Raw genomic sequence first — 20,746 nt, 5'->3', positions numbered from 1 at the left:
CTTTTGAGATGTACATATCCTTTAAAAATCACCCACATCTTATAGCAATTCAGCGTGACTTCCTTTGGATCCTAGGATTTGAAAAAGAATATTGTGTGGAATTGAATGATTTGTTTAGAGGTGTTTGAAGGGAAAGATGATGATGTTATAGATGACAATTATCTTAGATGTCTCTGATTATTGCAAAATTAAAGATTATAACTAAGTTCCATCTGAGATTTCCAGGAAAGTAGCTTTGTTATTTTCTACAGATTTTCATTTACAAGGCCAAGTTATTTTTTTTTAATGGTGTTATATGTTTAAAATATGGGATGTTTTAATGAGCAATTGTAGTGAAATAGTATAGACAAATGCTATCAGTTCAACTTAAATTCAACTTTCCTCTGCTATATTGTCCTCTGGACTTCTTGTGATCTGGAACTCATTATGGAAACATAAAGCAGAAGGCAATAAATTTATTGTTTCATCACAAAGCTAGTGAATCCTATGGTTTTGCCTTTGGACTTGGAAGGTTGGAGACTAAATTATGAACATGTACAATGATGTTTATAAATCTGTTAACTGGGAAGCTCATGTTCAATCTTACATCAGAGTTGCATCTTACTTTACCAAAGTGTGTTGTGTCTGACCCACAACCCACTTCCATTCAATATACTACAGTGTAGTTGTTTATTGTTATATAATTGGCAGATATACAAAATCCAGGCCCAGGAACAGAGTGCATGGCCAGATTGTGTAGCTGGTGGTCTCAGCACTGCTTTTACTTCCTGGGAGATACTGTAGTATTCCCTACACAAGTCAGAACTGGCACTGCCATTGTCAATGTAGAAAATCTACAGCACATTACAGGCCCTTTGGCCACCCACCCACACTGCTGTGCCAACCATGTAAGCTACTCTAGAAGCTGTCTAGATTTTCCCTAGTGCATAGCACTCTATTTTCCTAAGCTCCATGTACCTTAAAAGACAAGAGGGGAGTTCAGAAGATGGCTGTCATTATGCTGAAAGAAAAATGGTGATACTTCTGGCACAGCACCCTTTACCTGTATTGATTAACCAAACTGTTATAAATGTTATTTACAATCTACAACAAATTGGATATATGATAACCCAATATCCACTTTTTCAGAAATCCTGATGGCTCAGCATCTGGCTGACATAGTTCTTCTTATGGTGCTCTCCTTAAATGCACTGGGAGCTCCATTTCCCAGACACGCTTTAAACTCACAGGGGCGAGAGGGGAGGGATTCTCTACATTCCCATCAAACATTATTATGTTTCTGTGTAACGTCCAAAACTATGTTGATGCATTTATAGGAGTGTCCAGTATACTGGAAAATCTGCCATTCCAGCATCGCCAAAGACCCAAATGTGCAAATTAATAGAGTTTTACTGTTGTCAGTTAAATGCATTCATTGATTATGCTGCTGATGAACACAAATGATATAATTACGTATGCGATTAGACTTGACCAGCGAGTTTGCTTATAGGCATTACTAGAATTTGGTGGCCCCTTTATCAGTATTACAACACAGCAGCAATGAGGGGAGGATAGACATTGCACTTGACAGCCAAAAGACTTATTATTACAAAAGTAAATTTTATTCATAAAAATATTTTGAAGTACATCAGTCTATCGTTCAAGGTGTAATTAGTTCTATATATTTGTAGCATAGCACATTCTGTGTACCAAGCATTAATGCGACTTGTGACCTCCTTCATCAGCAAACTTAGATACACTACAGTCTTCTATATTGTCAATGTATATCGTGAACAGTTGCAGGCCCAGCACCGACCCCTGTGGCACACTGCTCTCTACTGATTGCCGACCAGAGCAACATCTATGTATCCCAACTCTCTGTTTTATATTAGTCAATCAATCCTCTGTCCATGCAAATACATCACCCCCAACTCTATGCGTCCTTATCTTATGGTTAAGTCTTTTATGCGGCACCTTTTCGAATGCCTTCTGGCAATCCAAGTAAATAACGTCCATCTGTCCCCCTTTATCCACTGCACTCATTATATCCTCAAATATCTCTAGTAAGTTTGTCAAACAGGACCTGCCTTTGCTTAATCCATACTGCATCTGCCTGATGGATCCATTTCTTTCCAGATGCCTGACTATTTCTTCTTTAATGATAGCTTCAAGCATTTTCTCATCTACAGATGTTAAACTAACTGGCCTATAGTTACCTGCCTTTTGCCTACATACTCTTTAGAACAGTGGTGTGACTATCGCCATCTTCCTGTCTGCCAGGAGCTGCCCGGAGTCCAGGGAATTTTCGTAAATCATCACTAAAGCCCCTACTATAACTTCTGCCATTTCTTTCAGTACCCTGGGATGCATTCCATCAGGACCAGGGGACTTATCTATCTTCAGGCCCACAGTTTGCCCAGCACTACCTCTTTGGTGATAGCTATTGTATTGAGGTCCTCACCTCCCATCACATACATAACATCTCTCATTAGCATGTTAGATGTATCCTCCACCGTGAAGACCAACACAAAATAAGGGTCCCACAAAATAAAACAAGAGCCCCACCACTGCAGCATGCCACTATTCACCCACCTCCTTCAACCACCAGCCTCTGCTTCCTACCTCCAATTTTGAATCCACTTAACTAAATTTCCCTGGATTCCATGGGACCTGACCTCACAGATCATCAGGGATCTTGTTGAAGGCTTTAGTAAAATCCAAATAGACAGCATCTACTTCTTTATCCTCATCTAACTTTCTTGGTAATCTCTCCAAAAAACTAAAACATTTGTCAAGAACAGCTTCCCATGTACAAAGCCATGCTGACTCCCCCCAATTCCACTGTCTATCCAGATGCTGGTAGATTCTGTCCCTCAGAGTTCTGTCCAGTAACTTTCTCACTGTGGAAGTCAGGCTGACCAGACTGTAATCTCTTGGCCTGCTAGTCTTCTTAAACAGCAGGATAGCATTAGCCACTTCTGAATCTTCAGGAACTTCACCAGTGGCTAATAATGAAGCAAAAAATTGGAGCGTAGAAGGTTGAGGGGGGATTTGATCGAGGTATTTAAAATTTTGAGAGGGATAGATAGAGTTGACGTGAACAGGCTGTTTCCATTGAGAGTAGGGGAGATTCAAACTAGAGGACATGATTTGAGAGTTAGGGGGCAGAAGTTTAAGGGAAACACGAGGGGGTATTTCTTTACTCAAAGAGTGATAGCTGTGTGGAATGAGCTTCCTGTAGAAGTAGTAGAGGCCAGTTCAGTTGTGTCATTTAAGGTAAAATTGGATAGGTATATGGACAGGAAAGGAGTGGAGGGTTATGGGCTGAGTGTGGGTAGGTGGGACTAGGTGAGATTAAGGGTTCGGCACGGACTAGGAGGGCCAAGATGGCCTGTTTCCGTGCTGTGATTGTTATATGGTTATATGGTTATAATACTGTATCTCCACAAGGGCCTCTGCAATTTCCTCTCTAGCCTCCCACAAAGTCCGAGGATGCATTTGAAGAGTTCATCTCTTCAAAACTCCAAAGAGAAATTATTAATTAAAAATCCCACTTATCTTAATGAATCAAGACTTATGCAGCCCTGATGATATTTAATGGGATCTATTCTCCCCCAAGCCACCTTTTTACTCTTAATAAAACCTCTTAGGATTTTTATTAATTCATCTCAAACCTTCTCTTTGCTCCCCTGGGAATCCTGGCTATTTACTGGACTAAGTGAAGGAGGAGCATTTGGGATACTACAGTATTGAGAACCTTAGATTCCCGCACTGTCTGTAAGGAGTTTGTACGTTCTCCACGTGACCTCATGGGTTTCCTCTGAGTGCTCCAGCTTCCTCCCACATTCCAAAAACATAAGGATTTATAAATTGTGAGCATACTATGTTGGCATGAGAAATGTGATGATGCTTGAAGGCTGCTTCCAATACAATCGTCAGACTATTTTGGTTCTTGATTCAAAATGATGCATTTCACTGTATGTTTCGATTTTCTTCACAAACTACATACCGGCCTGCCTTACCAGTCCAGAATAAAAATATAGATGTATTTCATTCTTGAGATAGAGGGATTAATTAAGAAAAAGACTAAGACTGAGGGTGCTAAAATTAGCTTGAAGATTTGGAAAAATGATGTCACTGTCATGTCCCATGCAAAAGGAAATTAAAATCACACAAACTACAATTATAACTTGTTTAATTATTGGTACGATATCCTCTAAAAATTAAGTCATGTTCCTTTCTAATTTAATGTGAACTTTTATATAAAATATGAATATACTGTATTTAAACTAATATCTTTTTTATGTTTCAGAAGGATTGGCCAAAGCTACTTCCTGATGAGGACGAGTTTAATATGAATATTCAACCTGAAGCATTTACTTCATATGAATCACTGTCACAATATGTTCATGAACATGCACCTTTACAGATGGAGCTTCTCACTAACATGGGGCAAAGAATCGATGAGCTTGCATTGCGCTTAGAAAAATTTGCTTCAAAGATCCTGCCAGATGAACCTAGGAAATCCAAGGCCAACTTCAAAACTCATCTTTTCTATTTACCAGAGAGTAATTAGTTTGTTACTTTTATAATGTTGCTGTTATAACAAATACAGTATATTTATATTCCATCCTTTAATGAGTAAACATCACAACATGATTCACAGAACATCCCAGATTCCTGAAGGACACATGAACTTCACTATTCCTCTCTTCAACTATTTACTATTTATTTTCTGTAGCAGTGATTTTTATGCCTTGTACTGTACTGCTGCCACAAAACAACATATTTCACAACAAATATCAGTGATTCTGATAAAGAGGGACAAAGTTTCAAAAGGTCAATGGGAATGAAACCAAAACATCAGTTTTAGTATGGGTTTTCGGGGTATAGTCTCAAGGAATATTTAAGGGTTTTGGAGTAGCAATTCCAGAGAGTAGGCCCTAGGTTGCTAAAAGCACATTCTCTTCGCGGGGCAAAACAAAGGATTCTTAGGAATATTGGTTAGAATAATAGGCTGATAGAATAGGGTAATATATTTTAGCATTTAGCAAGAGAAAACTAGAAATACAACAAAGCAGGACTTATGGCAGCACTGAAAGAGTAGAGAAATTTCATCAATGTACACAGTTGATATGAAAGAGGACAGCAAGACTACAGATGATTCTAAGCAACGGAATGAGAATTCTTAAGATTTCACATGAGATGTTACACTTTAGATAGTCAAGGAGGTAAAAAATGAACAGGATTTGATTAGGTGGATATGTTGATCTTTATATGTAATGCTCTGGTTAAGATTTCTTTTAGCAGTTCTGCAAGAGCAGTCTGTTTTGCTTTTGCCCTTTTTGGGCTTGACCTAAGATAAGTGGCTTTGTTGTTCAACCTAGGAATGTTGTAGGATGATGGAATTGGCAGAAGGTTCTAGAGAATGCTGGGCAGAGAAGTTTCTGTGACCGACATCGGTGTGGGTTGAGGTGTTTTTGGTGGGAGCTGAGAGGAGACAGGACTGAAGATGGGTGAAGATGCCGCCCCTGTTTCACAAGCTACTTTGTGCGGATGAATGTCTTCAAGGAGGAAGGACTTGTACTCCAGTGGGGGAGCCATTTGTTGGAGCAACATTCGGAAGGTGGTGTGTGTTTTCATGCAGACCAATGGTTCACCGTGCGAGTTAAAGAGAACTTCAAGATGAGCTTCAACTTTTGTGCACATTTGGACTGTGTTAACTAATAGGCCCTTTTTACTTTTTCTCTTTTCCCTACTAATTGTTCGATAAGGCTGACATTTGTAAATATACGTTTGTTATAATTGTATACAGTGTACGAGCTGTTATTCCTTGTCAATGGCTAATTGCTTGGGGGCAGAATTTACACAGTGTTCACACATTCTGGGGTGAAACATCCTAACCTACCAGTTGAGATGGGACCCAAGTCATATCAACACTAGACATATGGAGCCAGAGAGGGTGGTTTTCTCATCTCTGAGTCCAGTGGCTGTTAGCGAGCGACTAACAAGCCACATCTATAGAGACACCCAGTAAAAGAGGCTTTCACATGGAAAATGAGTTTGTACAGCAAAGATGGAGTTGAAGCAGGTAAAGTTACAACGCTGACAATTGCACATGTTGCAGCAGCTCCAAATCAGTTAGCATGACATAACAGCGATAGCAGCAATGGATCTTTCAAGAACTCCAGAGGTGATATTGTGAATGGAAGAGAAACTTCAGATAAATAGGGAAAAACAATGGTGTTTAACAATGGAGGAAGATAGTGTTGCATGATAATATTATCAACTGTTTTGAAGGCTGTGGACATGTTTAATGGAATTAGAAGACTAATACAATGCAGTAAAAGTTACAGCATGTTGTCACTTGGATGAGGACTATATGGTTATTGAGGGGAAAAAAAAGGAATTCCAATATTGACAGAAGAGATTCTACTAAAAATCTTGAGCAACACTCACAAATTACTGAAGAGCTCAGCAGGTCAGGCAGTGTCTATGGACAGGAATATACAGTCAATGACCAGACCAAGGCACTTCATCAGGACTGAGAAGGAAAGGGAAGAGTCTCTTCCTTTCAGGGCTGGGGGGAGGGGAAGAAGGACAAGCTGACAGGTGAAACCACTTAAGGGGTAAGGTGGGTAAGTAGGAGAGAGGAGAGAAGACAAGAAGTTGTGGGGAGGTGATGGGTGGAAGAGGTAAAGGACTGCAGATGAAGGTTTTTGACAGAAGAGAGTGGGCCATGAAAGAAAGGGAAGTGCTGGGGGTTGGTAGTGGTGCATGATAGGGAGTTGATGGGCAGGTGAGGAAAATTAGAATTTATTTCTTACATCCAACTCACAACATGAGGGAGTATAAGATTTTATGTTGCGTCTCTGTCACAATATACAGGAAATAAGCGAGGGAAATGGGGGAAGATATTGCCCTAATCACTAAGATTATATACATAATTGTTTTGTAACATGTATGTACAGTCAGATATGTAATCAATGTGTATTGATAAATCTGATATCCTGGCAAAAGAAGCCATCCCGGAGCCTGCTGGTCCTGGCCTTAATGCTGCAGTACTGTTTGTCAGGCAGAAGCAGCTGAAGCAGTTGGTGATTGGGGTAGCTGGAGTCCCTGATGATACTCCAGGCCCTTTTTATGCACCTGCTGCTGTAAATGTCCTGAATAGAGAAGGGAAAGGGTAAGAAGGGAACCAGAATGGGGAAAATTCCCAGACATTAGTGAAATTGAAGTTCATTCCATTTGATTGGAGACTACCCAAATAGAATTTGATTTGTTGCTCTCCAAACTATGGCCTCATTGTGGCAGTAGAGAGGCTGTAAACCATCATGTTGGAATGGGACATCAATTTGAAATGGATGGTCACCAGGAAGTCCTGCTTTTTGTTGCAGACAAAGTGAAGGTGCTCATCAAGGCAGTCTCCTGTGTCAGGTATAACCACTGTAGAGAACACACTGGATATAGTCGATGACTACAACAGATTCAAGAGAGGAATGTGCATGGATCTGAAAGATACCATACACCATGAAAGATAGCAGGAAGAAAATGGAATGTTGTAATTAAATTGGTTGTTAACTAAAGTAGAGATTGTGTATGGACTTTAGGAAAAAGGTGTATTCATCCTGTGATAAATGTAGCCATTCTTTGAAATAGTTAAAGCACAGGTGTTCCCTATTAAAGTTTACCTTTATAATTTTTATTATTCCCCTATATTTGGCATTTATGTGAAATGCTTAAATTCTAAACATCTGTACTTTGCACCCATTTTTCATGCATATAGATAAAAACTTCCCATGTCATGTATGAAATTCTGGCTCCTATCTGACACTACTGAAACAGGTTTCTACAATACTAAGGCTAGAAGAAACAAAAATTATAACTGAAAATGACATCAAACAAAGCTGTCTATGTCAGGGTTAATTAATGCTGAAGGGGAACACTTGTGGATTCTTCATCCATAACTGGTATACATGACCTTTTTGGAGTGTCAGAGGCTGTGTGGCACAGTATTCATGATGAAGTTAGTACTGCTCCCCACCCCAGGGTTTGCTTGGCAGAAAAACTGTATTGTGTTCGATTGCAGACTAATGCAACACTCATGGATTCAGGGACATGGACTATATTTTTTGTGTGACTGTGTTTTACTGCCATCTTATATGTGCCTTGTGTTATGTATGACTGTTGATTCTGTCTTCTTCCCTTTGGCCCTGTTTCATTTAGCTGTATTCATGGGTATGCAGGTATGGTTGAATAATAATTAAGTTTAATTATCATTCAAACCATACATAGATACAGCTGAATGAGAGTGTTCCTCTGGAGCCAAGATACAAAACATTCAAAATAACAAGTAAACATTAAAATCTAGCAAGTAACACAACTCAAATAACAAGCAAAGAAGCATACTCACTCAGGAAAATAAGATGTATAGTCCAAGATCCTGAGCAACATTGTCCATCAATCGATGGTACAGTTTCCTGGCAGTGTCCAGATGCTTGCAAATCAGCCTGTTATTCCACTGCTTGAAAACAAGAGGGCAGCACTGATGGGCAAGGCCAGGTGCCAGCCAAGCTCAACCACACTGCAGCTTTTCCCCGTCCCTCACCTGGTCTGCAGCAGAAGGCAAGCCTGAGGCTTAAGGCTACACTGCTCCCACATTGACTGTTCCACCACCAGACAAGGTTAACATTCTTGCAGCAACTTGCATTATCACTGTCCAATAGAGTCTTGCAATCTTAAGTGAAATGTCCAAGATAATCTCCCACAATAATACTGCACCAGCTCTGATGCTTCTGAGTAGCGAGCAGCAACATGGTCTGCACCCAAGTCAACTCGTCTGATATCCCAGCCAGCTCCTTCAACACCTCAGCCGGTTCTGCCACCAACACCAGTCTAGCTTCTCCAATCAATGAACAGCTCACTGATGGAGCAGCCCTACATTACCTGATGTTCTTGGAGTAGAATTGTATAGAACAAGTTTTATAAAGAAAAAGCACCTTTGATTGGCCACGCAGAGACCGCTGTATTTGCCATCTTTCCAGAAGACTTGAACTTATAATATTGAAGGGGACTATCTGGATCACTGAGTATGCCAGCTCTTGAAATAGTTCCATACCTCAAGTTATTTCATTTTCCTCCATACACATCCATTGATATACTGAGATATTTCCACCTGAAAAAAAGCAGCATCTTACAGCAACCAATTAATCCACCTACCAGGAATCAATACTATACTCCTTTTAGATAATGGGATGCAGTTGGAGTACCAGGAGGAAGTCAGGTGTCATGGTCAGATCATAGCAAAATCAGTTTGCCATACTGTGCAAACTCCACACTTACCTATCTGAAGTCATGAGGCAGCTGTACTCACTAGAGTGCTCCAATATACGTGGTCTGAATCAGTGAATAAAACAAGAATTGTTTGTTAAATTGTAAGAGAAAATTTGAGAGAAGGTCTATGTCACTACTGGTTAAGATGAGGAGTATACCTTCTTTGTTAAAGTATAGTATCTTGCCAATTAGATCTAACAGCAGAAAGTACCTATATGTATTTGAGGGAAATATGGTACAGTTTTTCAAGGTGTTCTCTTTATCCATGACAAGACAACATCTTGATATGTTTTCAGTGATGATGGCTGCCATTTTGGGTTAGTGACGCAGTGAGCCTTTGCAGATATGGGGTTTGGAATTGTAAAATTCAGAGTCAGAATGAGAATCAAGTTTATTATCACTGGTGTGTGTCATGAAATTTGTTGTTCAGTAGCAGCAACAGAGTGCAAAACATAAAATGACTAAGTTGCAGAATAAATAAGTAGTGCAAATGAGGAACAATGAGGCAGTCTTTATAGGCTCATGGACTGTTCAGCAGTCAGATGTTCTTATAACATTGTGGTAGTCTTCTGGTTCTTGTGCCACTATTTCATTTTATATAGACCTCAGTTGCTTGTACAGTAATTATATTTAATGTCAGCAGTTGGAATTGTATCCAGCTTGGGCTGTTTGGAAATGGATGAGAGAAACAAAATATGTGAGCCTCTATGAGTTGTAAAAAATTAAATATATTTTCTGGAAATGCTTTATTGTTTGACATGAAGCATTAATCAAAGAGAAAGAGAGTTAAAATGTAGTTTGTACAGCTATAAATCTAGTCCATGTTTTCTCTTAGAATGGACCATTCCTGGCATAGTTGTTAGCACACTTAAGTTACCTTGGAGTTTATAGTTTCAAATCAAATCCAGAAATTAAGCACATAATGAACCAATCCTTCACTGCAATACTTAAGAATTTCTGCTATATTAGAGGAGCACCATCAATTAAGACATTAGACCAATCCCATTCTTCCTTTTTAGCTGGATGCGGAATATTTCCTTCTATTAAATAAAGTGCAGGAAGCTCTTGATATCATTGAGAACTTTTGCCTTGCATCACTGGACAGGGAAAATGGTTAAATTGGACGGGTCATCTCATTTATTTTTCGTGAAGCTTTGGGATACAAGATTGGCTGCTGTAGTTAATTAGATATTAAATACTTCAGAATATTCTAGAAAAGTAAACGGACATCATGGGACTAATATGTTCCTTACTAAATCTCATTAATGTGATTTGTAGTTTGTAAATGCTTATTCATTTAGGCATAATTATTAAAATCATATTTTTGTTTCAGCTTTTATTAGACAAATGAAGAATTCTGATGCATTACTCATACATCCTAGTAGAAAGGTAATATCACTGCAGTAATGTTTACTTTAGTAGTGCATTACTGATCATCTTTGGTGTTTATAATCATTGTATAAATGCATTAAAACAGCCAAGATCAGATATTTTGGTATTTTGTAGTACATTTCTTCAACAGTTCTGCTGTCAATACTTTGGCAGAGATTTGGCAAGAGGTTCTTACTATGGTTTTGCCATCAAAATTACAGCTTCAGAGTAATTTTCACTGTTAAGTTCTATTATCCAATCAACTGGATACCAAAACATGATATCTAAATATCTCACATTTTTCAGACTTCAATGTTGCATAAACATTTTTAATCAGCTGCTTAATTCAGATCCTGATAAAGATGCTCTCCTGAGGAATATATCTGCTATGTACAGTTGTTGATTCCTCCGTGAGAGGGATGCTATATTGTAATAGAACATTCTGAAAAATTGGTGCCTCGGTCAGTCAGATGTTATGCGTTCAAGTCCTATTCCAGAGACTTGAGCACATTAGAGTTAGGGCTGTACAGCACAGAAACATGCCTTTCAGCTTGTCATGTCTGTGCCAAACTTCTACCCTTTACACTAATCCCATTTGCCTGCCTGAGATGGTATCTTTCAATGTCATGCCCATTTAAGTGTCTGTTACAATTAGATGGTATGTTTAAAAAGTAATATTTCTGTTTTCCCATCTGGTAGTGCTTTTCAGACTATCAACCATTCTCAATGCCAGAAAAAAACCTTACCCCTCAGATCACCATTCAAAGGACTATTGGGATGTTGGGCAAGATCTTTCAGATGAAACTGAGCCCTTTCCTGTACTCACATGCAGTCTAAAAGGAGGCCATGGGAGAATTCAAAGAACAAACGGTTGTTCTTTACTATTTCTGATTCAGTGACAAGAACATGCCAAATAAATATAATCAAAATGATTAAAATGAAAGAATAGCACTAAGTAGTGACCCATCTCCAGGACTAGGTGGTTTACAGAGTTTTAAAAGCAGCAAGAATGTTGACATTAGCAGAAAGTTTCAGCAAGTTATTCTTGTGCTATTTAAAGATTAGAACTAATGATATACAATATGTTTTATTTCACTGGGGTATCTATGATCAGGAGATGTACGTTCAGGGTAAGTGTTTGTCCATTTGGTATGGAGATTAGCAGAAACTTATTCACTGAGGGTCACAAATCTTTAAAATTCTGTCCCCAAAGAGCTGCTGTGAAGTCTTTTTCATTGAGCATATTCAAAATTGAAAATGTCTTTTGTTCCTGTGGGAGTATAGGACTATGAGGATAGGCAGAAAAGTGGAGCTGAGATTAAGATGTCATAATCATACTGAATAGTGCAGCAGGCTAGAAGAACCATTAGGTCTTCTTTTTCCTATATTGTTATGATCCGTAGCAGCATTTTTATGTCGTATCGACACAATCTATTCCAATTTGGCATCTCATACACATCACTCTTATTTATGGTGAGGAAGGGAGCATAAGTGTAAACAATGTCCGCTAGAGATGCACTAATCACAATGTCATTCATCAACCAGTGCTGCTTTGACACCAGTACTTCCATATTAGAACTTAGCACTCCAAACTAAAACCTTCCTAGGCCTACCCTTGTGCATTATTCCACCCATTCCAGACACGATATGCTGCAGCTGTACTCTGTTATCATCTGGAAAGGATGCAGAGTAGTTTCAGCATGATGTTGCTGGAAAAGTATACTTCACTTACAATTATAGTTGTATAGATATAATTATCAATAACAGATATATGTAGTTTGCTTTCCTTAAAACAGATAAGGTTGAGGAGGGATCTAGTTGAGATATATATATAAAATTATCAGGATAGATATGCAGGTTAGATAATAAGAAAGTTCCTCACATGCTTTCTTGCAAACTCTAGTCAACATTTAATGTGAGTTTTTTTTCAGCAGTGGCTTTCTCTGCCATTCTCCCATAAAGCTGCAACTGGTGAAGCACCCAGGAAACAGTTGTTATGTGTGTGTGCACAGTCTCTCTCATCTCAGCCACTGACACTTGTAATCCTCCAGAGATGTCATGGGTCTCTTAGTGGCCTCCTTCACTAGTTCTCTATTTGCAGGGTCTCTTAGTTTTTGAGAACAGCCTGTTCTAGACAGATTTATATCTGTACCACATTATTTTTCTTAATTGATTTAACTGTACTCCAAGGGATATTCAATAACTTGGAAACATTCTTGTATCCAACTCCTGATTTGTACTTTTCAATAACCTATTCACAGAGTTGCTTGGCTTGTTCTTTTATCTTCATGGTGTAGTTTTTACTAGGATACTGACTCACCAGCAGTTGGACCTTGTAGCTGTGGTAAACTATGTATACCTGTCTGGACACGCCCCTTTGCTGACTGCTCCTGTGGCTCCTCCCACAGACCCCTGTATAAAGGTGATTGGAGGCACTGCTGCTCCCTCAGTCTCCAAGATGTTGTGGTCCCTTTTGCTGCTAATAAAAGCCTATCGTTCACCTCCCGTTTCCAAGAGTTAGTGATGATGCATCAGTAGCTACAGGTGTGTTTTTTTACCACAATCAATTGCAATGCCTTGACTGCACACAGGAGATCTTCATTTAACTAATTGCATGACTTCTGAAACAAATTGGTGTGTCATGTTAAAGAAGGTGAGTACTTATGCAATCAATTATTTTGTGTTTTATATTTGTAATTTATGTTTTCACTTTGACATGAAAGAATCTTTTTCAGTTGATCAGTGGGAAAAAAAACAAATTACATCACTGTGATTCAATGTTGTAAAACAATAAAACATGAAAACTTCCGGAGGGGGGGGGGGTGAATACTTTTGATAGGCTCTGTATATAATGATACATAAATCATTGGTATGCTGACACACCACTTCTAGGTACACAATACCGTCTGACACTTCACAAAGGTGTTGCCAGATTTGTTACATTCTGTATGGTACGTATACAGTCTTTTTAAATTAAGTCTATCCATCATTCTGTTTAAATGTGATTCCAATAAACATAGTTCCACTTGCACATTCATCGGTGCTGATAAATGGTATCTGTTTTCTGTTGCTATCACAGCAGCTACTTAGCCAAATACAATAAATAAAAACTAACACAAATTGGGTATGAAATGCTTATTTTGTAAACAAAACCATGTCAAATTACAGTATATAGAAACATAAATTAATTATCCTGTGGGGCATCTTACTGCCTGCTTCCAATGTGTCATTTTCCTATGCTCCTAGTAGTCTTGTACAGGACTCTTCTAGTCAGTGAAGCATATCTGTTGTTTTTTCTAATGTAGGGGACTAGAGATGACTTGGAGAAAGATCTTGAGCAACTCTAGGCCCTGAAGGATAAGAGCAGCTGACAGTTTTTGTTTTAGTTTTGCAATTACTTAAAACACAATCTTTTTTGTCATCTAATCCCCAATGCCAGGCCAAGCATGCATTCAATTATTTATTTCAAAGCCACATATTGTGATAATTTATTTTGTGGCTTTAAGGTAAGAAGGAAATGTAAATTTCTCCGTACTCCTAAATCAGGCACTTAATAGACCTACATTTGTTTTCTCATCAAAAATGTAGATAATTACATAATTAAAGAAACATGATTGATAAACTAGATTTTTTCCTTTAATAGCTTTCAGAAGAACTTGATATAGCACACAAGAGCAAGACTGTGGAGGTAAGACTTGAAGGGTGATACTAAAGTTTTTAATGTTGCAGTTAAATATTTTTAACCATCAAAGCCTTTAAAGAACATTGACCTAAAAAAATAGGCACTTTGGCAAAACTGCTCGGAATACTGTAAACTGTGCAGCTGATGAAGTACAGAAACTATTTTAAATAGGAAATTATATTTTGTAATTTAAAAACAAAGAGCAAAGAAGTTGATCATTCTTCCTGTTAAATTTCTGTTGAACCCATTGAACTTATGGACAAGCTTTTCAGAGATAGCTGTATGTCTGCATCACTGATTTTAGTTGTCAGATATTTTGGCAACTCATCTACTAACGTTATGTGAATTCGTTTCTCCAGTTAGATATCTGGTATGGGTGGGAGAGACCTTTGTCTCTCATTTGTTTTTTAAACTGAATGCATATTTAAACAATTCACACTGCACAGGGTCATTGTTTTCCCCCTTGGCTATTATTTTCAACAGTCTAGTTTATGAACGCAGAAATGAGTTACAGTCTTCCTGAACAGGAAAATTTTGACATTGTTATCCATGTAAAAGTACTTACTGACTGACAGCATTTCTTTGTCCTGGATCAACCAGGATATTTAATATTTTGTTTTGGTCAACTGCTCAGTTGTGTTGTCAACTGCCAGAATGAGGGGTTGATGAAACATCTTGTGTTGGCACGTAGCCAAGTGGTTAAGGCTTTGGGCTAGTGATCTGAAGGTCATTAGTTTGAGCCGTGTGTCCTTGAACAAGGCACTTAACTACACACTGCTCCTGCATGTTTATAGCCCAGTGGCGGTGGTTGGTGCAGTATAGACAAGACAAGAATTTTTTGCATTTATTTGCCCATGTTATATCCCTCTGCTACCTTGACTGCGAAAGCAGTGAACTGAAAAAAAATCAAGAGGTGGAGCTGCAAAGTAGCAAGTGCTATTGGAATCACAACAACCAGCTTTACTTTTCAGCTGTCTGGCCCATTCCAGCCAAACTTCCTCTGAATGCCAATTTATTTTGTGCCAATCACAACCTCATCCTCAAACCATAAACAAAGGTAGTTTGTCAGTCTGACCTTTACCTTGTAAAGGCTGAACAACATTTCCTTGATATCTTCTTGTTCTAACCCTTAGACTATGATTCCACCAAGGAACACTAGGCTACCATCTCCCACATTGTCACAGATCACATCACAGTTTGATGTTTTGAGCAGTGTCCAATAAACAATCAAAAGTTTGAGAATACATTGTTCACTCAATTGGTGAACTTGAATACATAAGGCATCAATTTGAGGCTTTGGTTTTTTGAGGCTTTAGCATGGAGAAGCTTGTACAAGAAAAGGCAATAAGCTGTAGATAGATGTTTTCCCAGTTTATTTATTGTTTTCCTTCTCCATATTTGTACAGTTAGAACAGTAGGAATGACAGGTAGGATAGTTGAATGCACCTTTTGTGGGACATGGGAAGGCAGGGAGACCTCCAGTGTTCCTGATTACTATATTGGCGAGAAGTGCATCCAGCTGCAGCTTTTAACACTCTGCATTAAGGAGTTGGAGTTGGAACTGGATAAACTCTGGGTCATTGGGAGGCTGAAGAGTAAAAGATGGGACATTTAGAGAAATAGTTACACTCAAGGTGCAGTATCCAGGAGAGTGGGTGACAGTCACAAAGGGGAAAAGAGTTCAATAACCATTGCAGAGTACCCTTGTGGCCATCCTCCTCAACAACAGGTATACCATTTTGGATACTGTTAGGGAGGGTAATGTAACAGAGGAAAGTCACAGCGATCAGGTGTCTAGCAATGTCTGGCCGGAAGGAATGGGAGGAGAAGAGGTGAGCTGTGGAAATAGAGGATTTGTTGGTCAGGGGAACAGAAAGGAAATTCTGTGGACATGAATGAGATTTCCAGATGTTATGTTGCCTCTTGGGTGCCAGGGTCTGAGATATCTCGGATCGAGTCCTCAGCATTCTTCAGTGGGGGGGGGGGGGTGGTGGTGAGCAGCCAGAGGTGTTGGTCCATGTAGGTAGCAATGATATAGGTAGGAGGAGTGACAAGATTCTACTTAGTGAGTTCAGGGAGTTAGCTGCTAAGTTAAAGGAGAGGACCTACAGGGTTTGATCTTAGGGTTGCTACTCATGCCATATGCTAGTTAGGCCAGAAATAAGAAGATCATACAATTTTTCATGTGACTAAGGAGTTGGTGTAGGAGGCAGGGCATCAAATTTTTGAATCATTGGGTTCTCTTGCAGGGAAGGCGGCACCTGTACATAAGAGATGGCTTGCATCTGATCTGGAGGGGGCTAATATCCTAGCAGGAAGGTTTGCTCATGCTGCATGGATGGGGGACCAGCCGGAAGAATGGGCTGAAAAATGGCAGATGGAACTTAAAGCAGACAAATGCGAGGTGTTGTACTTTAATAGGACCTTCCAGGGTGGGCCTTACAGAATGAACTGTAGGGTATTAAGGAGTGTGGTAGAACAAAGAGATCTGGGATTACAGATCCATAAGTCATTGTAACTGGCATCATAGGTAGAAAGCTTTTGGCATATTGGCCTTCATAAATCGAAGTATTGAATATAGGAGATGGGATTTTGAAATTGTATAGGATGTTGGTGACCTCAATTTGGAGTATTGTGTGTAGTTTTTTGCTCATCTTCCTACAGGAAAGATGTAAAAATGGTTGAAAGAGTACAAAGAAAATTAACATGGATGTTGCCAGGACTGGAGGACCTGAGTTATTAGACAAAATAGAATAGATTAGGACTTTATTCCTTGAAATGTAGAAGATTGAGAGGAAAATTGATAGAAATTTACAAAATTATGAGGGGTTTAGATAGGGTAAATGCAAGCAGGCTTTTTCTACTGAGGTTCATCAGAACTACAACTGGAGGTCATAAGTTAAGGGTAAAAGTTTAAGGGGAACATGGGGGAAACATCTTCACTCAGATGGTCATAAAAGTGTGGAATGAGGTGCCAGTGCATGTGGTGCATGCACCCTCAATTTCAATGTTTAAGAGAAGATTGTATAGGTACATAGGTGGCAGTGGTATTATGGGCTACGGTCTGGATGCAGGTCAATTGGAGTAGGCAGTTTAAATGGTTTGGCATGGACTAGATGGTCCAAAGGGCCTGTTTTGCTGCTGTACATTTCTATGATTCTATGGCTATCTCCCCTCCACAACCTCTAAACTGTTACTACTACTACTACTTTATTGTCACCAAACAATTGATACTAGAGCATACAATCATCACAGCCATATTTGATTCTGCGCTTCGTGCTCCCTGAAGTACAAACCGAAGTAAATATAATAAAAAATTAAATTATAAATCATAATTAGAAAATAGAAAAGGGAAAGTAAGGTAGTGCAAATCAGGTCCGGATATTTGGAATGTACGGCCCAGATCTGGGTCAGGATCCATTCAGCAGTCTTATCACAGTTGGAAAGAAGCTGTTCCCAAATCTAGCCGTACAAATCTTCAAGCTCCTGAACCTTCTCCCGGAGGGAAGAGGGACAAAAAGTGTGTTGGCTGGGTGGGTCGCATCCTTGATTATGCAACCAAGGATAATCACTGCTCTGACAGCGTGCGGTGTAAAGTGAGTCCAAGGATGGAAGGTTGGTTTTGTGGTTGGTGGGGGTCTTTGACAATGGATGCTGCTTTCCTGCGACAGTGTTGTGACAAGAATGATTTTGTCATGGATCTGGGTAGACTGAAAGGTTAATGGGATAAGGCCCAGCAGGTGAGTGTTTACTGGGCAGCAGCCATGGGAATAACTGCTGAGGAAGGTCATGAGGTAAATTGGGAGGTGCTGGTCCATGAAATTGACAAGTGGAGAAGTACCCATAAACAGAAGAGATTACACCCAATACTGCTTGTCTGAATGGGACCTTGACTGGCTCAGAACCTCAAAGATCCCAGCCATCCACTCACACTCATCACCACCATCCACAAGCCCTTAACCCCGGGGTAAAAGCAGAGCATTCTATCTAAGCTGCCCTCACTTAGTGTTGTGCATGGCAATGCAAAATTTTGGCATAAGAAGGAATGGTCAAAATCCAGCAGAGAGAACCCAAAGACATGCATATGTTGGTTGAAGTTAAATGCCAGAGAAATATGTGGGACAGTATGGCCCCAGGGTGCAGGATGGAACATGGGCAACTAATGAGAAAGCCCATAATGAGGAAAGATAAAGGAACTTAAAGGAAGAAGTGAGGCAGCAATTTCGAGGAGATGAATGTGACTGGGAATGATAATATCAGTTATTCAGAAAAAAAATGAACCTGCAATTGATTATACAGAGAGAAAATACTGGGCCTATGAGGAGTACTCAGGACTAGGCAATCCTTTCTTCCTGAAAATGTAACCAGCTCACCAGGAGATTTTTGACTTGGGGATAACTGGGATCCGTCTACTCCACAATAGTTTCATGGGCTGGGGAAATAGAAAGATTGGGAAGAGGGGTTGAAACGTGGCTGTAGTGGATATAATTGCTGCAAGGAGACAGAGGATGCCAGCAACTGGGGTACCTAGCACAGGATTGCCAGAGTAGACACAGAAGGGTAAAGGCAATAGTTTGTTACAGCTGGTGTCTCTTAGGCCCTGGTCAGAGGCAACATTGCGAGAAGGATAGAAGGTATGACAGTCACACACCAAGATGGGCAAAAACCACAGGACAATCTTTTCTACCCACATTGACCACTGACCAGATTATAACATTAGTAGAGACAGCATCCAAGTCAGACAAACAGCTGTTATCAAACCCCAATACCAGTATTGGTCACCCACAGGTATACACAAGAGCTTTAATAGAGGGCCAGCAATGTAATATGTTAGTGAACACAGGCATCAATATCAATAACTTGCCTACCCTTACCAACAACTGGAAAAGCCATTTATATTCCATGTATTTGGAGGAGCGAGATGATGAGAGCAGAAATGAGTGAGACTCAGGTGCTTGAAGTCATGGGAGTACATTTCCCAGTTCATTTCTTGGTCTGTCCAAACAATAACGGTACCATCCTGGGAATAGATGTATTAAGGGAAACAGGTGCCATCATAGATTCAGGAAAGGGAGAAATTACATGGATGAGTTAGGGTAAGTGAACATGTACAACCTCTAGAGCTTACGATGTGGTTCATGTAGCTACAACAACCCCGACAAACAGGGATTACAGCAAGGGAAGTCTGTATGGGATACTCTGTCAGCACTTCCCAAGGGTATGGGCCAGGCATAAACAAGACTTTCGGCTGGTTATAATAGAGCCAATTAAATAGACGGAGACCTGCACAAATCTCATGGACAGTTCTCCATAAAGGCTGAAGCACTGGTTTAAAGTATAGTAAAGGAATTGAAATAACAAGATATACTGAAGCAGACTTCTTTGAATACCAACCCATCCATGTAGCCAATAAAAAAACAGATGGATCCTACCAGTGGACAATAGATTACACTGCACTCAGTAAGACTACACCATGATGGTATCCCAGCCCAGTCACAATCCATAATGGCCTTTCCCCAGCACATAGAATATTCACAGTCCTAGCTATTGCCAATTGATTCAAGGGATTTCCATTAGCTCCTGAGTCTCAGAATCGATTTGCCTTCACGTTATAGCTAGGAGCCCCCAACCTTTTGTATGCCATGAACCCTTACCATTAACTGAGGGGTCTATGGTCCCCAGGTTGGGAACTCCTGCCATAGGGGGACAAGAGTATCCATGGACTAGACTGCCTCAGGGATTTCATTACAGCCTTGCCATCTTCAGTAAATACAGGGCACTGTCCTTGGGCAAGTTTGATTTACCACCATACCATAGTACAATTCCACAATATGTAGATAATTTGTTAATCACCTTAGAGGATGGGGTACTGCAAGGAAGTAGTGAGTATTTAGTAAGTATTATAGCACCAGGGATTTATGATCAGCCCACATAAGCTCCAAAGAAAACAGTGAAATATCTGGGGCATGTTATCTCACAGGGTAGAAAGGACATGTCAGATAACAAAAGGACAGCAATTAGTTCCATGCCCAAACTGTTATTGTAAGGGAGTGAAGAAGGTAATGGGACTGTTCAATTACTACTGAAACTTCATACCAGAATTTACAGCGCTGCTGGCTTTAGTCAAAGGAGGGAAGTCCCCTCTGGAGGAAGTAGGGTCAGTAGAAGAGAAGGGTTTCACGGATATTAAAAATGCACTAGTTTCTGAGCCTGCTTTATGATTACCAGATGTGACTTGCCCTTTTCACCTTTACTGTAGCAATGTGGGAGACTGCTACAATGCAGTAGTAGAACAGGACCATGGGGACACAAGAAGACCAGTAGCATACTATTCAACAAAACAGATTCCTGTTGCAGCCGACGTTCTCCAGTGTGTTGCAG

General features: G+C 39.8%; 1 protein-coding gene across 1 annotated transcript in view; it reads left to right on the top strand.

Moving 5' to 3' along the window:
• Nucleotides 1-20,746, top strand: part of LOC132382315 (protein FAM227B-like) — a 235,453-nt gene that overhangs the window by 11,051 nt on the left and 203,656 nt on the right. The window contains exons 3-5 of the mRNA XM_059952449.1: nt 4,292-4,547; nt 10,628-10,701; nt 14,327-14,371. Of these exons, the coding sequence (XP_059808432.1) occupies nt 4,292-4,547; nt 10,628-10,701; nt 14,327-14,371 (375 nt within the window). The remainder of the gene's footprint in view (nt 1-4,291; nt 4,548-10,627; nt 10,702-14,326; nt 14,372-20,746) is intronic.

This window comes from Hypanus sabinus, chromosome 28, assembly GCF_030144855.1.
Source record: "Hypanus sabinus isolate sHypSab1 chromosome 28, sHypSab1.hap1, whole genome shotgun sequence".
NCBI classification, from domain to species: Eukaryota; Metazoa; Chordata; class Chondrichthyes; order Myliobatiformes; family Dasyatidae; genus Hypanus; species Hypanus sabinus.
The sequence above is the reverse complement of the archived record's forward strand: the minus strand, read 5'-3'. Positions and strand labels throughout refer to the sequence as shown.